This window comes from Notothenia rossii (genome assembly GCF_949606895.1).
Source record: "Notothenia rossii genome assembly, chromosome: 7".
Lineage (NCBI taxonomy): Eukaryota > Metazoa > Chordata > Actinopteri > Perciformes > Nototheniidae > Notothenia > Notothenia rossii.
In genome coordinates this window covers 29,016,531-29,035,077 of record NC_136905.1, presented here as the reverse complement: position 1 = coordinate 29,035,077, position 18,547 = coordinate 29,016,531, and the positions used below count along the sequence as shown (strand labels likewise).

General features: G+C 39.6%; 1 protein-coding gene across 1 annotated transcript in view; it reads right to left on the bottom strand.

Annotated features, from left to right (window-relative positions):
- Nucleotides 1–18,547, bottom strand: part of znf236 (zinc finger protein 236) — a 55,210-nt gene that overhangs the window by 31,663 nt on the left and 5,000 nt on the right. Inside the window, exons 3-10 of the mRNA XM_079692759.1 lie at nucleotides 16,640–16,804; nucleotides 16,371–16,549; nucleotides 14,823–14,953; nucleotides 11,897–12,007; nucleotides 11,503–11,616; nucleotides 5,027–5,199; nucleotides 566–688; nucleotides 7–103 (exon numbers count right to left, since the gene is read on the bottom strand). Coding sequence (XP_079548885.1) covers nucleotides 7–103; nucleotides 566–688; nucleotides 5,027–5,199; nucleotides 11,503–11,616; nucleotides 11,897–12,007; nucleotides 14,823–14,953; nucleotides 16,371–16,549; nucleotides 16,640–16,804 — 1,093 coding nt within the window. The remainder of the gene's footprint in view (nucleotides 1–6; nucleotides 104–565; nucleotides 689–5,026; nucleotides 5,200–11,502; nucleotides 11,617–11,896; nucleotides 12,008–14,822; nucleotides 14,954–16,370; nucleotides 16,550–16,639; nucleotides 16,805–18,547) is intronic.

Below are 18,547 nucleotides of genomic sequence, written 5' to 3'. Positions count from 1 at the left end.
CCCCGCCGACCTGCTCAGACAGCTCCAAGAGCTGCTGGATGACATCTGTCACCCCCTCGCCGGCCTCCGACCCCCCGGGACCCTGACCTGTGCTCTCTGTCTCCTGAGGGGGGAGGAGGAGAGGAATAGAGTGAGGTTTGGGCAAAAAGACAAAGAGCTTTAGACAAGATCAGGACAGGTCGAAATTGGAGAGCTGACTAGTATTTAGAAGGGCCTCTCTGCAGTATGAATGAAAATCAGAGGACGTTATTGAAGAGTGAGGTAATTAGGGTCTACACCAGTCTGAATCATTGATACTTTGATTAATCTTGCATCAAGGACAATTAAATAAATCAAAATGTATGTGTATATAAAGACACTTGCAATGTTCTTTTATTGACTATTAGATAACCATTATACACCAAGAGCATTCCTTGTATGGTTACACCTACCTTCGATTGAGTTTTCAACTGGACCTGTCTAAAGTGTATCTGCATTAAATGTATTAACCTTATTCACCAGGGTCAAAATAATGAACATTAAGTTGAATATACTAAAGTAAAGCAGGGCTCATTCAGTGTCTTACTGGAGTGTCTGAGGGAACCTCAATCACAGAGATGTGCATCTTGCTGATGTGGGCATTCAGACTGCCCAGCTTCTTGAACACACAGCTGCAGTCCATGCATGGGAACAGCGGTACACCTTTAGTCTGTAAGAGAATATAAAACACATCAAATACATTACCCCTGGCTGCTGAGTAGGCTATTGTGCTGCTAAAGCTTCCCTAAAGTGACTCAACCTAGTCACTGAAAGTATTCCACTTCACAATTAAATGTATGCTGATATTATCCCCGCCCTGTCACAGTTCCTGGGGAATTGAGTAAGAGGTGTTCATCTGTTAATGTCATTTGACGGGGATGCTGCTTTCAGCTGCTAGAACTCTAGAATAATTTATTCAGTGAGCAAATCCCTGATTTTCTCACTGAATAAATTATTTGCTTGCCTTACCTCGGAAATAATATATAAAGATTACGGAGCACCATTTTACACGGTGATGAGTTCAAATTATAATTTCAGAATGAAGATGGAAAGATACTGCATTTGGTGCTTTACTTTTGTTTGCTGTGTAATGATACAAGCTGCTTATTTATTGTTTATATATTTGAATACATTTTTTAGAGAAATAAAGGTTTTGTGGATGTATTGCCTTTTTTTTTTTTTTTTTACAATAATCCAATACGACTGGTATGTCTGACTTCAATAGTCATAAGCATGATCCTGCTGTTTATTTTGGAACTGTTTAAGTGTGTGCCCTTCATAGGTATAAATCTAGAGTACTTGCACCCATTAGGGGGTATTTTACTATGATCTATAATAACATATGTAGGAGTAAGAAAGTGTTTCTCTTGTGAATGTCACTTACCTCATACCTCCTGATTTATTACAGCACAAAGTGGATAATGCAAAGCAGGCATGCCCTTATAAATGCCATGTAGTTGTATTTTTTTTTTTCAATCTCAAGTACAATAACATTTTGATAATCAGGGGTTCAAAACGAATTATTGTAGAGGCTAAGCCAACGCTTTAAGCCGCTGAGGTGCTGCTTTGATTACGTAATGGACGTACACTTTTGCTCGTCTGGTGAATAAAAGTCAGATAGCATTTTTTCTAGCTGAACCTTTAGTCCATTTATTTTCCACTTTTGTTGTCCATTAAACTTGAATCAGCTTCCGTCACCATACGAAATTACATTTCAAAAACGTTTTGGCAATCCGGTGGAACCCGATTGATTAAACATTGGTTCCTACTTTTAAACCCAGAGCGCTAATTGGCTTCAACAATTATTCTCCAACTCCAATCTAAGTATTAAGTTCCAGTAGTGTACAGTGCTCCAGCCACTGAATGTTACTCTGTTTCTTGACATTAGCGATATTTTGCTTTCTGTTTGATGTATTTAATGATTATGTGGACAGCTGACTTGGCAATAAACCTTAATTTGATTCAGAATCCGACATGGGAAGAAGGTTGTGTTGACTTTTAATTTAGAAAGTGTGGAGTTTGTTGTCTTTGGGGGATGCAAATATCAAGATCAGGTGCAGGGATAATATGATCAAGTTTGGCTAATTTTTCTAGTTATTTGGAGTACATTTTAAAATGATGTTCACAGAATTCTAGAACTTAAGCAGGGATGAGTAACATGCTGAACTTATAGAGGGGGGATTAACTTGACAATTGAACCACTGACATAAAAGATTGAAAAGCCAGCAAGTGGGTGGAAAACAACGTTTTAAGTGACGCTACTTGAAAAACTGATTAGAACTGTAGGAGCAGAGAGAAATCCATACGAGCAAGTGAGACTGTTGAGTGCGCAGCCTAAAAGAAATCACGATTTATGGTGATTGCTTTTCCATGAGAGGCTAACCACCGGTGAAGTGGAAGATGACAGTGTCAGTGGGCAGAAGAGGAAGTAAGGGAAAGGTGGCTGAAATAGGAAAGGATGCCTTTCAAGTTTGTGAGGGTGTCTGGGCATATCAAGAAACTCCAGTAATCACCATCAGGATGGTACTTGTATGTGGCAACAGGGTAAAGAATGAGTGTGTATGAGAAAGCGTGTGGGATGAACAGAAGGTCATTTCTTGTGGGGCAAAGACATGTGCTTTTACTGAAGGGGTAATTGTAACAAAAAGTTCAAGCCAGAAATGATGGCTACGGTCCACTAGAAAACAAATCAATCACATGTCTTTTTCTAACCAGTTTTCCTTTTGAATATTTCATTAGGAAAAGACCACTACAGTGTTAAGAGAATCCAATTATGCTCAGACAAGGTCCTGTCATTTATTTTTGCTTTTTCTGCTTAGGCAGGTTCCTAACGGAGCGAAATGACCCAGAAGAACCTAAGTGGATGAATGATAAGAGCTAAAGGAAAAGTGGTGAGGGAAAGACATAGGACCAGAATTGTTTTGGACAATTTGACCGCAGCCATGCAGTTTAGCTTTACTTTGGTAAAGGATTATCCATTGTATCATATGCTAGGATGTCCTTTGCACTTAGATACTTCCTGGTCATTTAACTTAGTTTGAAACCTTTTCAAACAAAAATATGAGAGGGGGAAATGATGGAAATCATAAATAGGTAGAAGATTTTTGTATATAAGGTTCTAATGTCCTTGATTGTGCTCGTGAGTTTGAAACCTATTTGGTTGTTGACGGATATTGATATTTGTGGGAATTAAAAAAGTGGTGAAATATATTTTCTTTCAAAGAAAGTCAAAGGCAGAATGTATAGTATATTTAAGTTAATGGGCTTTTTGAATGGGTGATGTTAAATTAAAAACGTTCTTTGGTGAACACAAGCTTAAGTGATTCAAGTTGTGTTCTGCAAAAATAAAATACAAAAAGCATGAAAGTGCTGTTCACCTGTGAAGATTAACTTGCTTTAAAAAATGTGTAAGTATATAAAATGTATGCTCGCCCAAAGGCATATTTTAGGCAATAATCCAAAACTGTTACAATACTTTTAGATATACAGGAGTCACCATTGAATTTCAAATAACTGAAAGCACATGAAATCATTTGGGGTGTTCTTAGATTTTTATTCTGGAGCTCATTTGTGTAATTCTTGAGCAGACAGTGTTGCTGTCTCAACACGCCTACAGACACCTAAAACCCTTCATTAAATTGGAAACAAATTGATTTTACTCCCCTGGCTACCAAGTAAACATCTGCTCATGAAATCTGTTGTGAATAACATGTGACCAAAATGTATTCATAAAGTCAGTCAAACCATGAGGACTAACTCTATCTGGAACACAAAGCTGAAGGACACTTGTCAAAATTGGATGCATTATTCAAATGGCCGTGCTGTTTGGCTTTCCAGAAGTAATTTAATCAACCGGCCCCATCATGGGCATTTAGTATGGAATACACAATGATGTGAGAAGTTGAGGAGAATACAAATAAAATTCCATGTTTCAAATAGTTGTAATTTAATTAGTAAAATAAGGGGAAGTGAACCCATAAGAGAACATGAATGTCTATCAAGACACATTGTTTCCAGGTGGATGGGGCAAACCAGCCATCCAATAAGTTTTCATAAGCATGACTGCTCATAACAGTGAAGTGCGAGAGTATTTTTATTCAGTCAGTTTGTTTGCTTTTTAGGCGCGCACTGCGGAAATGATAAGAATGTGTGAATATTGTTTGTACGGTTTTACCAATTTCCTGTGTCTTTTTTGTACATTATTGTTGTCACGGCTTATAAAACCAAATCCAAAGTCTCTGAGGGGCGGGACATCTCAGAGCAGTTGACCAATCACAACAGACCCAGCCAGCTAACCAATCAGAGAAGACTGCGCTCTGGTTTCAGACAAAGGGTGAAAAGAGGTGCTGCAGCACAGGCAGTATGAGAGAAATAAAGAGCTGTTTCAACATTAAAGCATGGAGACATGTCACAGGAGAGGCAGAAAACACAAATATGAAGCTGAAAATAATAGGGTCCTTTCAAAACAAACTTCGGTGGATGAGGCCCATTTTTTCTACAAAAAGTTATATTTCAGTTATAATGTAGCCTCTAGCGGAGATGAGCCTTTACATCTCCAGATTATTTTTCTTTTTAAAATTGTAGCCTTAAAACAGCTCCCATAACTTTCTCTGGAGCCACAAAAGGCTTTATAACTTTATTTCCCCCCACAAATGCAGTAAGACTCCAAAGACACGTCAAATCTGAGGATTTATGTAGTGATGGGTGTATCAAACCTGTCTTACCATATCGGTAAGACAGAGTTATGAAAATGTGCAATTTATCTATTTTATAATCACTTTAATTCCTCACTGTTCGATGTACACACTGGGGCTAAACCCATTGTTTAATTTTTATAAAAAAATGCACACAATTTTGCATTAAAGGAAAACTCTTTTACACTCTTAAAATAAAATAAAAGCACTGTTTTGTAGTTTATTTTATTACTGCAATACTCAACATGCTCATTAAATAGGGTGTCTCATTACACAGAGATATCTGAGGTGTGAGTGTTTCTCTGTGCTCTTACCTCGGAGTGAACTCTCTGGACGTGGGAGTGCAGGTTTCCTTTCTGGGAGAAGGAGGCCGGGCAGAACATGCAGAGGTGAGGTTTCTCTCCGGTGTGCCGCACCATGTGAGTCTGCAGCACCACCTTCTGGTTGAAAGCCTTCCCGCAATGTGAGCACTTATAGGGTCTCTCACCTGAAAGGAAAGGGTAAAGTCAGGGCAAAGAGACGGAAACAACTGTGATCATTTTACTAAGGTCTTTTCCGGAATCAATATGAATGACTTGGAAAAAAGGTAAATAGTAAAGACTATGGATGGCTACTTAAACCCATCATCATCTAACTCTACTCATATTCATTAAAGCAGGTTTTAAAGCAGGTTACTGCATTAGACCAGTAAGTAATTGTGACTCTTTTTGATTAAAAAAACTAAAACCTTTTCTTCATTATTTAAACTGGATAAATAAACAATAACTTACTGTAAATATTATATTTTACACATATCAGAATTAAATCATTTTTGTTCTATTGCAGTTTCATAGTGGTTGTATTTTTAGCAATGTAATATAAATAGTAAAAGGATTACACATGAAACCTAGGGCAATATATCTCTATGTTATCGACATTGTTTTATGATATTAGATATCTTAATGTATTTTAGAAACAGTTATATACTAACGGTACGTCCACACAGCAGCTTTAAAGAAATCTTCCAACGCTTCTCTGCCATGGATGTATAATAAGAACTGGATACAGCATGGGAGGCGGGGCCTCATTCATTTCTATGAGAGTTGCTCATTGGCGCATGTCACGACCCGATCTGCAGCTCTGCCCGATCTGCAATGCGCATGTGCGAGATGGTCCGCCATATTGGACAACTCCGGACGGCAACCCAAGTAGGACACTTGACACAGTGGCTTTTGGCAAAGCTCAAAAAGAAAAGTCGAGAGGGATGAGTTATTGTTATTACAACGTGACTTCACTATTATTTAACAACTATTTTTATTGGGTTCTTTTATTTGGGGTTAAGTACATTGTGAGAATAAGTGAGAAATGGATTTAACTTCTGTTAGACAGCTATCATACTGAATACATATTTACTGTGAATGTGTGCAAAAATGTATGGCTGTAGCTGTCTAACAGAATTTAAATCCATTCCTCACTTATTCTGACAATGTACTTAACCCCAAATAAAAGAACCCAATAAAAAGAGTTGTTAAATAATAGTGAAGTCACGTTGTAATAACAATAACTCATCTCTCTCTTGTCTATTTTTGAGCTTTGCCAAAAGCCATTGTGTCAATGTTGTCCTACTTGAATTGCCGTCCGGAGTTGTCCAATATGGCGGACCAGCTCGCACATGCGCACTGCAGATCGGTTAGTGACAGCGCATGATGATAAAATGGACCAACTTTTGAGAGAGCGAAACGTCACAGATTACCCGGCATGCCTGAGAAGTACCCGAATGTGTGCTCATAGCGCATGCGCAACTTTAACCAAAATGCTCGTTCACACATCACGCACGTCAATTTGCGTACACGTAACAGCACCACACGTTCATGACAGCATGGTAATGATTTGTTATTATGATGGATTTGATATTAACGAGGCAGCAGTTAGCAGCTAGCGGCTAGCTAGTAATTATGCTAATGTACACATCAATCGTTATGTACTTATATTACGCTGTAACAGGATCTAGTGATATCCAAGCAACAGAGCTTCATTTAGCATGAAAGAATGATTGCACTGTATATATATATAGATATATACAGTGGGGCAAAAAAGTATTTATTCAGCCACCAATTGTGCAAGTTCTCTCACTTAAAAAGATGAGAGGCCTGTAATTTTCATCTAAGGTATACCTCAACTATGAGAGACAAAATGAGAAAAAAAAGCCAGAAAATCACACTGTCTGATTTTTACAGAATTTATTTGCAAATTATGGTGAAAAATAAGTATTTGGTCACCTACAAACAAAAAAGATTTCTGGCTCTCACAGACCTGTAACTTCTTCTTTAAGAGCCTCCTCTGTCCTCCACTTGTTAACTGTATTAATGGCACCTGTTTGAACTCGTTATCAGTATAAAAGACACCTGTCCACAACCTCAAACAGTCACACTCCAAACTCCACTATGGCCCAGACCAAAGAGCTGTCGAAGGACACCAGAAACAAAATTGTAGACCTGCACCAGGCTGGGAAGACTGAATCTGCAATAGGTAAGCAGCTTCAAAATGATCACAAGAACGGTGAGCAAAAATCCCAGAACCGCACGGGGGATTTTTGCTCACCGTTCTTGTGATCATTTTGACCCCACGGGGTGAGATCTTGCGTGGAGCCCCAGATCGAGGGAGATCATCAGTGGTCTTGTATGTCTTCCATTTTCTAATAATTACTCCCGCAGTTTATTTCTTCACACCAACCTGCTTAGCGATTGCAGATTCAGTCTTCCCAGCCTGGTGCATGTCTACAATTTTGTTTCTGGTGTCCTTTGACAGCTCTTTGGTCTTGGCCATAGTGGAGTTTGGAGTGTGACTGTTTGAGGTTGTGGACAGGTGTCTTTTATACTGATAACGAGTTCAAACAGGTGCCATTAATACAGTTAACAAGTGGAGGACAGAGGAGGCTCTTAAAGAAGAAGTTACAGGTCTGTGAGAGCCAGAAATCTTGTTTGTTTGTAGGTGAACAAATACTTATTTTCCACCATAATTTGCAAATAAATTCTATAAAAATCAGACAATGTGATTTTTGGGAATTTTTTTTCTCATTTTGTCTCTCACAGTTGGAGGTACAGTATACCTAGGATGAAAATTACAGGCCTCTCTCGTCTTTTTAAGTGGGAGAACTTGCACAATTGGTGGCTGACTAAATACTTTTTTGCCCCACTGTATATATAGTGTAAGAAGCTTCTTAGTGCAATAAGAAGCTACAGGGACGTTAATCTAACGTCGGTATTGTTAACTTTATTTAATACAACATTTACGGTACAAGATTTAATCATATACAGCCCATGTAGTATGATAATGAATTACAGCAAACACGTGCAATATATCCATTATTACAGCTCCGTGGGATGGCAGTAAGACGATATGGGTCCGTTCTTATTGTGCATCCATGGGTAAAGATAAACGCAACTCACATTGGTTTCTCAAACAGCATCTCTGTAAACTGCGTGTATTCACTGAATTTCACTCTCTGCCTTTAACGGCTCATTATAGCTCCAATAGCTCCAACCCCCACCCTCCCTGTGAGCACAGTGTGCTCTGATTGGTCGGGACACGTAACGCATCTAACCCACGGGATCGCGCCACCCGGCACGTTCATAATGCAGAGGGAAATAACTCTCAGAATAACGTTATTAGCACATTATTCAAAATTGAGGAACGAATGTTTTTAATAAGGGCTATACAAGTGTTCATACTGGGTAGTTTATTTAGTTTAAAAAAAACTATCCAACGATGTACAGAACACTCTTTCCCCATGTAAGTCAATGGGAAAAAGTGTTTCCGGGCTTGGCAACCAAACGGAAGAGTGGTAGCGCCGTTTGGCCACCGCAAATATTTTCATCTGAGTCCGGTGCACTTCCTGGGGGCTTGTTCTCTGCCCATTGACTTTGAATTGGGGTGATGTCACTTTGCCTCGCTTTTCGCCAAACTGCATTGTGGGGAAGCAAAGCGAAGATTTCCAGGATTTTCAGGATTCAAAAGTTGAGCAATGTTCAACTTTTGAAGCTGAGCTGGAAGCGTCAGCCAATCAAATCTCGTTTATGCAAATCTGACAGTACAAGCGCTAGCCAATCAAACCGCGTTCAAGCTGGGAGAGCCAGACCGCAGTTCATTTCCTCATATTCCAAACGAGAAATTACGGTAGCAAATCACCTGGTTCTATACGACCAGAACTATTTACCGGGATACAAACCGGAGGAACCAGGCATGGAGGGAGGTGGCAGAGACATTGGGTGAAACTGTTAGGCTGTTTGGGGAGTTTATATATATATATTGCTCGCATAAAATCCCCAAGGTTTTTTGCTTTGTATGTCGGGGGCGGGAACCGCGTTCACACCGCAGTACTTTTCCCACTTTAGTTCCGAAATGTCGCGTTCACACCAAAAAGAGCCGGAACTAAAATTAGTTCATGAGAACCTTTTCAGCCCCTGCTAGATAGACCCTCAAGAAAAACGCGGGCAAAAATCCTTGATTATGCGGGCTAAATTCCTTGATTATGCGGGCTAAAATCCTTGATTATGCGGGCTAAAATCCTTGATTATGCGATTAAACATGCAGGGTTTTTATGCAATTTTAAGCGGTGAAATTGCGGGAAGTTGCGAAATATGCGGAAAGTTGCGAAATATGCTAAATATGCAGGAAAAAATTATAGATTTTTTTTAAAATATTGGGCTGTCTTATTTATTCTCTCTCACACACAAACTGCCACTAACGTTAAACCCCTTTCCTATTCAATTAAACACATTCAATGTTTATTTATTGTAAAAGCAATTGGGCTATTCTAATCTCAAACACACACACACACCCCCCCCCCCCCCCCCACACACACACACACTTCTCCGCCTCATTCTGTTTTCATTTACTCGTTCGTTATCTGACCAGCTTCAATCTTGTAGGCTACTCACTTCGTTTCTTGTAGCCCTCGAAACGGTTTTGGAGGTTGATGCCTCGGTGAACGTGAGTTGTTTGGCTTTTCTTGTCCACAGCAGCAGAAAGCATTTTTGAATGCTTGAATGAATCAAAGTGGGTCGTCACCGTCGATTTTCTCTTATGCTCCAACACACAGTTGCACGGGGTGCAGAATAGTTTCCCCCTACTTTTTGCCCGGTCTTTAGCAGAAATGTTCGTCGGTAAATTAGATGGATTAGATTTTTTCATCTTGGTGTTTTCTCTATCATGTGAGCTCCACACGTTCACTCTATACAGTGTTGTTTACATTCTGTGATGCGCGAGCTGATGACGTCACGTCAAGACGAGTTCACTTTATTTTTTCTCAACTTTGTGTGGAAAAATGCGGGGATTATGCGGCCTTTTGATAAATATGCGGCCTTTTAAAAATCTGCTACATTTTGCTGATTATGCGGTAAATTCTGCGATCGCAGAATCGCGTTTTTCTGGAGGGTCTAGCTAGAGAGCAGGTACTTCCGTGGGAGAAAAAGGTTCCTATGTCTGATTGGCTGGGCAGAATGCAAACCACGCCCCGTCAAACTCCCAAACAGTTTCATGGGAGCCTGCCTGCAGACTCCACTCTCAGGACAGTTCCGGTGCAGGCTGCACTCTCAGGTCACCTCCACTGTCAGTACAGGAAGTGACGATTCTGACGAACACGTTTTTTTTCCCGCCAACCGAAGGACTCGTTTGATGGAATTTTTCAAATCACAATGGAGACTCATCACGGAGGTGATGAGTCCGCCCACCGTGCACTTTGGGTCGGCCTTGGTCAAGCCCTTTTGACCCCCCCAGCCTGGTTCTCGTAAAAGTTTTTCGCTCAAATGACATCATGGAGGAATATAACGGGAGTTGACAGGGGACTCTGCCCGCCTCACGAGTGCCTATTTTCGGACACTTTTTTTGCCCTTTCCCCCCTATTTTCCCCGGTTTTATAATTTTTTTAGGGCTATTTCACCCGGTTTCTACCGGAGACATTGCCCGGTCTCGGGTGTCCCCCCACGGCCTCTGTCCATATATATATACATCTTGTAAAATACAAGACGAAATCTTGTATTTTAGTTACACCCGCTTTTGATTAATTCGGTCACGTAAATACGAAATAAAATCGTATATATTTATATATATATATATATATGTATATATATATCTTGTAAAATACAAGACGACATCTTGTATTTTAAATACACCCGCTATTCATTAATTCGGTCAAAATTAGACTATTATCTATTATATCTATCTATTTATATCTATCTATTGGCGGGGGAAAAAACTTGTTCGTCAGAATCGTCACTTCCTGTACTGACAGTGGAGGTGTCCTGAGAGTGGAGGTCTGCAACGGAACTGTCCTGAGAGTGGAGGTCTGCAGGCAGACCCCTCTCAAAAGTTTTGTGAAGCCGCCATTTTATTATCCTTGCATTAGCATGATTAGCATTAGCATTAGCCCAGCGCATAAACGCAAAAAGACTAACTTATGGCAACCAGGGCCGTATCCAGGATTTCCTAAATACTGAGGTCCAAACATGTTAGGGGGGTTCGGGGGATACCCCCCGAGATTTGGGGGATTTTCATGATCTAGTTAGGTGCTTTTTAAGTCCTGTGACCCCCCGTCACACATTGGATAATATATAATATATTGATTTCAAACCATGTCAGTGGGCTGACAATGTCAGCATAAATTATTTTTGAAAGTGTAATGCATAAGAATCAGCTGATTGTTACTATTAATGATCTGGACATGCAGAAGAGGCTAAAATGATCACAAAACATTGCCAACATTCATTTTCCATGTCTCTCTCCTTTCCATAACCTGCAGCCTCTCTTCCACCTTCTTTAGTCTCTCTGTCTTCTTCCTGTTCATTACTCTCTCTGTCCTCTACTCTTTCTCTTTGTTCAATCTCTCCCTCGTTGTTCACTTTTTGCTCCTCCTCACTTGTTGCGCCTGCCAGTGAATTTAAAGCAATTCAGCATTTTAGTTCATTTCACTTGTTTGTTTGCATTATTGTTTTTTAAAATATGTTTTGTTTGATTCTCAAAAGAAAACAAAGATCAAAGCAAATTTTGTTTTATACAATTGTATGTTATTATGACATCATAACTGCAATAGATACTATGTTGTATGCCTATTGTAAATGAAGAGTATTGTTATAGATATATATATAGATAGATAGATAGATAGATGGATGGGGTTATTAAGCCTACATTATTTTGTGTGACTGTACCTGCAGTTCCTCCCTGATTTCCATCACTTTCTCTCTCTCTCTTTCTCTCTGCCTGTTCCGTCTCTTCCTTACCAAAGCTGAGCTTCGACTGACGTAGTCTTTTCATTATATCTGAGTCAGTGTAAAAAGAAAAACCATACGATGTTATATCTTCAATGTTTTACTAAAATTGAAGTGAAAGAAAAGCATTACAACATTTGTTAAAAGGTAATCCTTCTGACATTGGATGAATGTAATTAACTTTAGCTCTCTAGCTAGTTTATTCACGCAATTTAAACCAAAGTTTAGCCTATAGCTGCAATATAAGTTAGTGTGCATGTTGTCGGACGTCCACTGACTAACGTAGAGCGTTCACACAGGATCTGCTGGTCATATGATGTCCTGATGAATAGAAAACCAAGCAGCCCGCTGGACTCAGATCTACCTCATCACTCCTCCACTGCTCCGATACAAGTCCAGTCTTCGGTGGTTTGTTGATACATGTCGTCTTCTTCTGTTTGCTTTAACCAAGGCTACGTAGGTATGCAGCGCCCCCATCGTCAGTAAATGGAAGTACTACAAAGAACCCCGTTTAGTGCAATTATTTCACAAGTTTTGTATACACAGCTCTAAAAACATTACCGAGGTGCGGACCTCGGTGACCTCAATGATGGATACGGCCATGATGGCACAAAATAAAACATGGGAGCGGTGGAGATGAGGAGGTGTCGGCGTTCTGGCAATTTACTCTGAAGGCTTCAGTAGGCAGCTTCTACTGAAGCCAGCCCCCATTCCGGGGACTTCCGGCCGGGGACTCCGGGCGGCAGTATACGCCGTGAAGTTGTTTGCGGTCTGCCAGTAAACCCTAAGCAGAAAAAGAAGAAGTGACGACAGCGGCTTCATTTGCCTAATCCTCCCTCAGGGACTTATTCCGGTGTGAACGCGATCTGTACTTAGTTCATGAGAACTAGAGAGTTCTCATGAACTAAGTTCTCATGAACCTTTGTGGGAAAAGTACTGCGGTGTGATGCGCCTATTGGTTGTTGGTCGCGTTGCTCGCAAAGAATCCCGACACGCCCAAGAAATCCAGACACGCCCAGCTCCAAGATTTTCAAGATGTTTTCAAAGCTGCTGTGTGGACGTACCGTTATATGACATACATGTTTTTTAAGGCTGAATTACAATGAAGTCATGTGATGTTTTAATTATCATTATGTGTGTTTGTTTATATATTTTATTAAAGTTCTAATAGTCATTCCTACAATATCTTTGCGATATCAAGCAATTTGGTCTAACAAATTGAGATATTTCAAATACTCCATATCGCCAGACCCTTGCGACACCTTTAATACTTTTACTTATCAAATCAATCTAAATGTTGTATTCATGGGTTTAGCCTGAATAAAGACGAGTCTTATTCACTGATGGGTGTGTGCATCAGAGAGAGTGAGAGAATGAGGCATCGTGTGTGTGTGTGTGTGTGTGTGTGTGTGTGTGTGTGTGTGTGTGTGTGTGTGTGTGTGTGTGTGTGTGTGTGTGTGTGTGTGTGTGTGTGTGTGTGTGTGTGTGTGTGTGTGTGTGTGTGTGTGTGTGTGTGTGTGTGTGTGTGTGTGTGTGTGTGTGTGTGTGTGTGTGTGTGTGTGTGTGTGTGTGTGTGTGTGTGTGTGTGTGTGTGTGTGTGTGTGTGTCCCAAAGCGCCTCTTAACCTCATCAGCTTGAGGGCTGTTTGAGATTCGCAGCACAGAGGAATAAACTCTATCCGTCATTAGTCATGCAGCCAGCCAGGCTACCAAACAAATTAACAAGTGGATGATGTGTAAACAACATGAGGGTGGAAGGTTCGGGCTATATAACCTGAACCCAGAAGGCTTACCAGAACAAGAGCTCACCCACACTGGAATATTAGTTTTATTAATACATAATTGTTTTACCCATACTCTGGGTAGAGCTGAGTGGGGACGTACTGTCCCTCAGAAATGAAGGATTTGCCTGGGAGTGTGAACTGAGTTTGAACCAGGGGGATAACTGGTGAGATGCTGCTCTTTATAAAATTCCCCATTTGAACGGACTGTTTAAAGTGGTCCTATTATACGCATTTCCATCTTCATATTTGTGTTCGTTTACATCTATTGTGACATGTTTACATGCCTTAATGTTCTTTTTCATTTTTCTCATACTGCCTGTGCTGCGGCACCTCTTTTCAACCTCTGTCTGAAACCAGAGCCCAGACTGCTCTGATTGATTAGCTCTGTTGTGATTGGTCAACCACTTTGAGATGTAGTGCTAGCCAATAGAATTATGATTGTTAGATAATGATGTCTGCTTTCATACTATGACAAACTTATTCTGACTAACTATAAATGTCTCTCCCTATCTTGCCTCATTTTGATTTCCAGTAGAGTACAACCATAGTTATGTCACTCGGTGGATCAGCGCTTAAATGTCCTTTCTAAAGCTAGAAAACATTTCAATTCTTATCTTCTTGATTAGACCTTTTTTTCCATTTTGCTTTGCTTTGTTTTGAACTTTGATGAGTATGATTGATTACGCCTTTGAAATGCAGAAAGTATGGCTTGTTGCTCTTTTGATCGATTCAGATGCACAGTACTTCATTATATTGTTGTTTTCTTTCTATATTCTAATTATGATACTTAACGTTAAACGGGTATCTGCTCTTTTCATGTGCACTGATCCAATATTAAAGGTATTAAACAAAAAAAAGGAAAGAAAGGGAGGGTGAAGTAAGAGGTGCTTTGTTATGTAGACAGCTAATCGAGGAAAATGTAATCAGAGTAAGTCCATTTCAGAAAGACAAATGTGAGACTCTAGTTATATAATACTTAATTATTACATCAATTACATTTTTGAGAAGCAGAACCCCCAACTCTTCTGTTTGTGCCCCTACATTACCAACATGTGTCACCCCCTCTCTGAGCTCCTCACTCACCTGTGTGTATTCGTACGTGCCTAACCAGCTGACTGGGTTTTTTGAACGCTTTTCCGCAGTGATGGCAGCTGTTCTGGAAGGCGCTGCGGTCGATGTTCTTCTTGTAGTTTCTGGAACTACAGCTGAGTGGCCTGTGGAAAGAGGAAACACACAACAGAAGTCAAGTTGGTTTTACATACAAGTACAGATGATCACATACACACCACATAGATACTATGCATTGCACATCATGTGAGAAGATTTTGTTCATTGAAATATTGTGAGCCCTGCGTATCACTCTGAATCTGCACATTTTTGGATAACATTGAAAATATTATATACTGTATTTTTCACATTTCCAAATAGTTATCTTTATTCTTTTAATATTAAGTAGAAGAAATATTACTTTTTTCTTTTTATATTTTCTTTTTATAATATATTATAATTATATATTTCTGCTCTTACAACTTGTTACCTTATACAATGTTTGTGTAAGTACCACCATACACTCTAGCATGTTCCTTGTAAGTGTACATTTACTTGGCAATAAACCTGATTCTGGTGATAGTTTCACAATTTGTTTGTAATTAATTTCATAATGTTTTTCTTTTATTACTAATACTCTATTCCTGTCGTTTTGTGAGTAGTCTCTTTTATAGTTGAGTTTGCTGGTTATCATCTACTGTCTTTTGGTTTTATAATTGTTTTGGCTATTCATCCTTGTTTTATTACTAATATTATTATCAATATTAATTAAATTAAATTAAATTAAAAACATAAGTTATGAAAGAGCAAGAAAAACATAGTTATTTCTACCTAGACACAGTGTTTTTATAATATTTTCAGTATTCTTCCTTGTGGATTTCAACAAAAGTGGAGGTACACAATGTATTTTAACTTTTACATTTCACATACTAGAGGTACTGTATTGCAGGATTGCAGTACAATGGTTACATTGTATGTACCAGAGACATCCTCCCAAACTGTGTGTTATTTCTGCTGTTGTTTCTCGGACCTTTCTTTACCTTAGTTCTAAGGTCAACCTTCAACTATTAATACTCTATAGAGAGTTGGCACACGGCACTGAAGACTGTGGCCCTCCACTTATCAAAATCAATGAAAATGTAGAAAAGATCCAACTCTGTTGAATGGCAAATCAATGTATCCTTTTTGATTGTAGTTCATTCCAGCTTGTGAGTATATTTCACAGCCAAAATTACCAGAAAAACAATTCATGTGAAATGAATAATTGTAATATTATCTTCTCCCCTACAAAATAGCTGTTTTTATATTTTTTTATTGGCAGAATGATTGTCTCTTGTTGGTCTAACTGCTGTTTCTCGGTGACTCACATACACTGCCTCTTTGTTATTCATTTGGCATATCAATTGGAAAATAATATGATATGTTTGTGGGTACAGCAGCTACACACCCCAATATCAATATTAGAGAGGTAAATTGCCTACAACAAGAGGCCGACAGCTGTTAGACTCATGTTTCCCTTTGAGTCCATTTTTCCACCTGACACAGTTTAATGATCTAAATGGGCATCTTGCAGCCCCGTCTGACCTCATCTTGACGTGGCTCTTCATGTGCTCCTTGAGGTGTGCGGATGTTTTGAATTCTTTGTCACAGCTCTTGCAGGTGTAGACCTTGACGCCCGACAGCTCTTTGCGGTGCTCCTCCAAGTGCAAGGTCAGTTGGCTCTGAAGAATGAACTCATCTCCGCACTCCACACAGATCAAATTCTGAAAAAACAAAAAAGATATTCTTTCTTTGTAACTGGTTGTGAATTCAAATCAAAGATGGTGTTATGTTAGAAGGGTCAGGTCACTAACCTCCTCCTTCTCGTGCAGCATGATATGAGACTTGAGGCTGGCGATGCGTGAGAATCTTTTAGTGCAAACGGGGCATGTGAAGTCAGAGGTTGTGTGCGTGGACCTGTGCAGTGTGAGGTTGAACTCCACGTTGAATGTCTGCGGGCACTGGTCACATCGATGAGGCTGCAAGAGAGAGAGGAAAAGCTCAATGAAAGGAAGGGAATGTTAAGGATGTAAAGGATTTCAAATGTGTCCCTCTGCATCATGTGCTTTTAGTTGGCAATTCTGTTTCTTTGGTGGAGACGGGAATCCTTGTAAATTAAAGTACAACCTTCGCTGACTTGAGCACAAGAATGAATTACTGAACATGCCAAAGGGGTCTAACTGTGTGGGGTACTACTTACCTTCACCTTCAAACAAATGTATACAAATAGGCATGTTTAATCCTGAAAGAGACTCTAAATGACTCACAAAGGAACATAAGACAACTATAAAGAGACCAACTCAACTTTGAAACCTGCAAAGAGACATAAAACAACTTTAAAGCAGTGCAAAAAAGCTGCAAAGAGACACAAAACAACTACAAAGAGATGAAAAGCAGCGGCAAAGTGACACAAAACAACTACAAGGAGAGGAAAAGCAGCTGCAAAGAGACACAAAACAACAACAAGGAGATGAAACGCAGCTTAAAAGAGATGCAAAGAGGATCAAAACAACTGCGAAAAGACACACAACTGGCAGCAGAATGCTCAGTGGTTACAGCTGGCTGCCAAGTACCTGTGTTTGACACCCGAGCCTGTGGAAGTATAAGGCAATATCAGTGGCGAGCCGTCAGGGCCCTCTAGGCCCTCTGTGAGGGCCTAAGATATTCTACAAAATAATATTTAAAAACATTAAAAATAAATATATTTTTTTTATATTTGTTTTAATATATATTTTTTGTTATATTTTTCATTAGTTTTAACAAAATAACTTGATTTAATTGTATTTAAAATAACATTTCCAAAGAAATAAATCCTTCGAATCTGCCTATTCAGTTTCTGTTGGAATGTGAAGGGTTAAATGAAAGAAGCTCGTCTCTGTGAGTTACTGTGAAGAGGACGGGCGGTCCAGCTATGAATTCACAGAGGGCCCAGCTATAGTAACTGAACAAGAGAGTAATGTCAAATGACAGTACAATTGACCAATCATATCGGACTTTATGACAAGTTCCGCCCGCTGGGAAACTTTTCTTGTTTCCATAGCAACAACAACTTAATGTCAACAGCGTTAACTCGCCTTCAAAATAAAAGCATGCCAAATTACACTTAAGACATACAACTGCAACGAAAGTAACAAATACAATGCAATATCCTTTTCAATAGGGTTATTTACAGGTGTTGTTTTGTGTGGTAGAGGGTCGCTTTCATTGATGTGTGTTGCACCCCGGGCCGTTGTTTTGATAGTCCGCTGAAGTATACACTGTGACGTAATAACTCAAGGGAAGGGGTGGGGGTCTAGTCATGGCTGGCAACTGGGCAATATCATACCATTTTGAACACTGTGTCATTAATAAAGGCTCTCTCTGGCCTGCATCATATCTATAAAGAAAAATGATGCAAAAAAAAATGGGCTTCAAAAAGACCAAAACAATTAACAAGAGATGCAAACATAGCTTCAAAGAATCTACAAAGAGATTTGGAACCACTATTAAAAGGGGCTTAACAACCACAAAATTACAAATAAAGAAACACAAAACAACTACAAAGACACTCACATACCTCATTCACACCAACGCAACTCCGGTTCAAGCCCCGTGCTAGAGCTTTTCAGGTTCAGAACCGGTTCTTCGGTTTAGCTCCGGCTCTTTTCACACTGCCCAGAGTCCGACTGGTGCTGCGTCATTGCGTCATCGTTTGCGTCATGACGTAACCGTTTGCGTGCCTG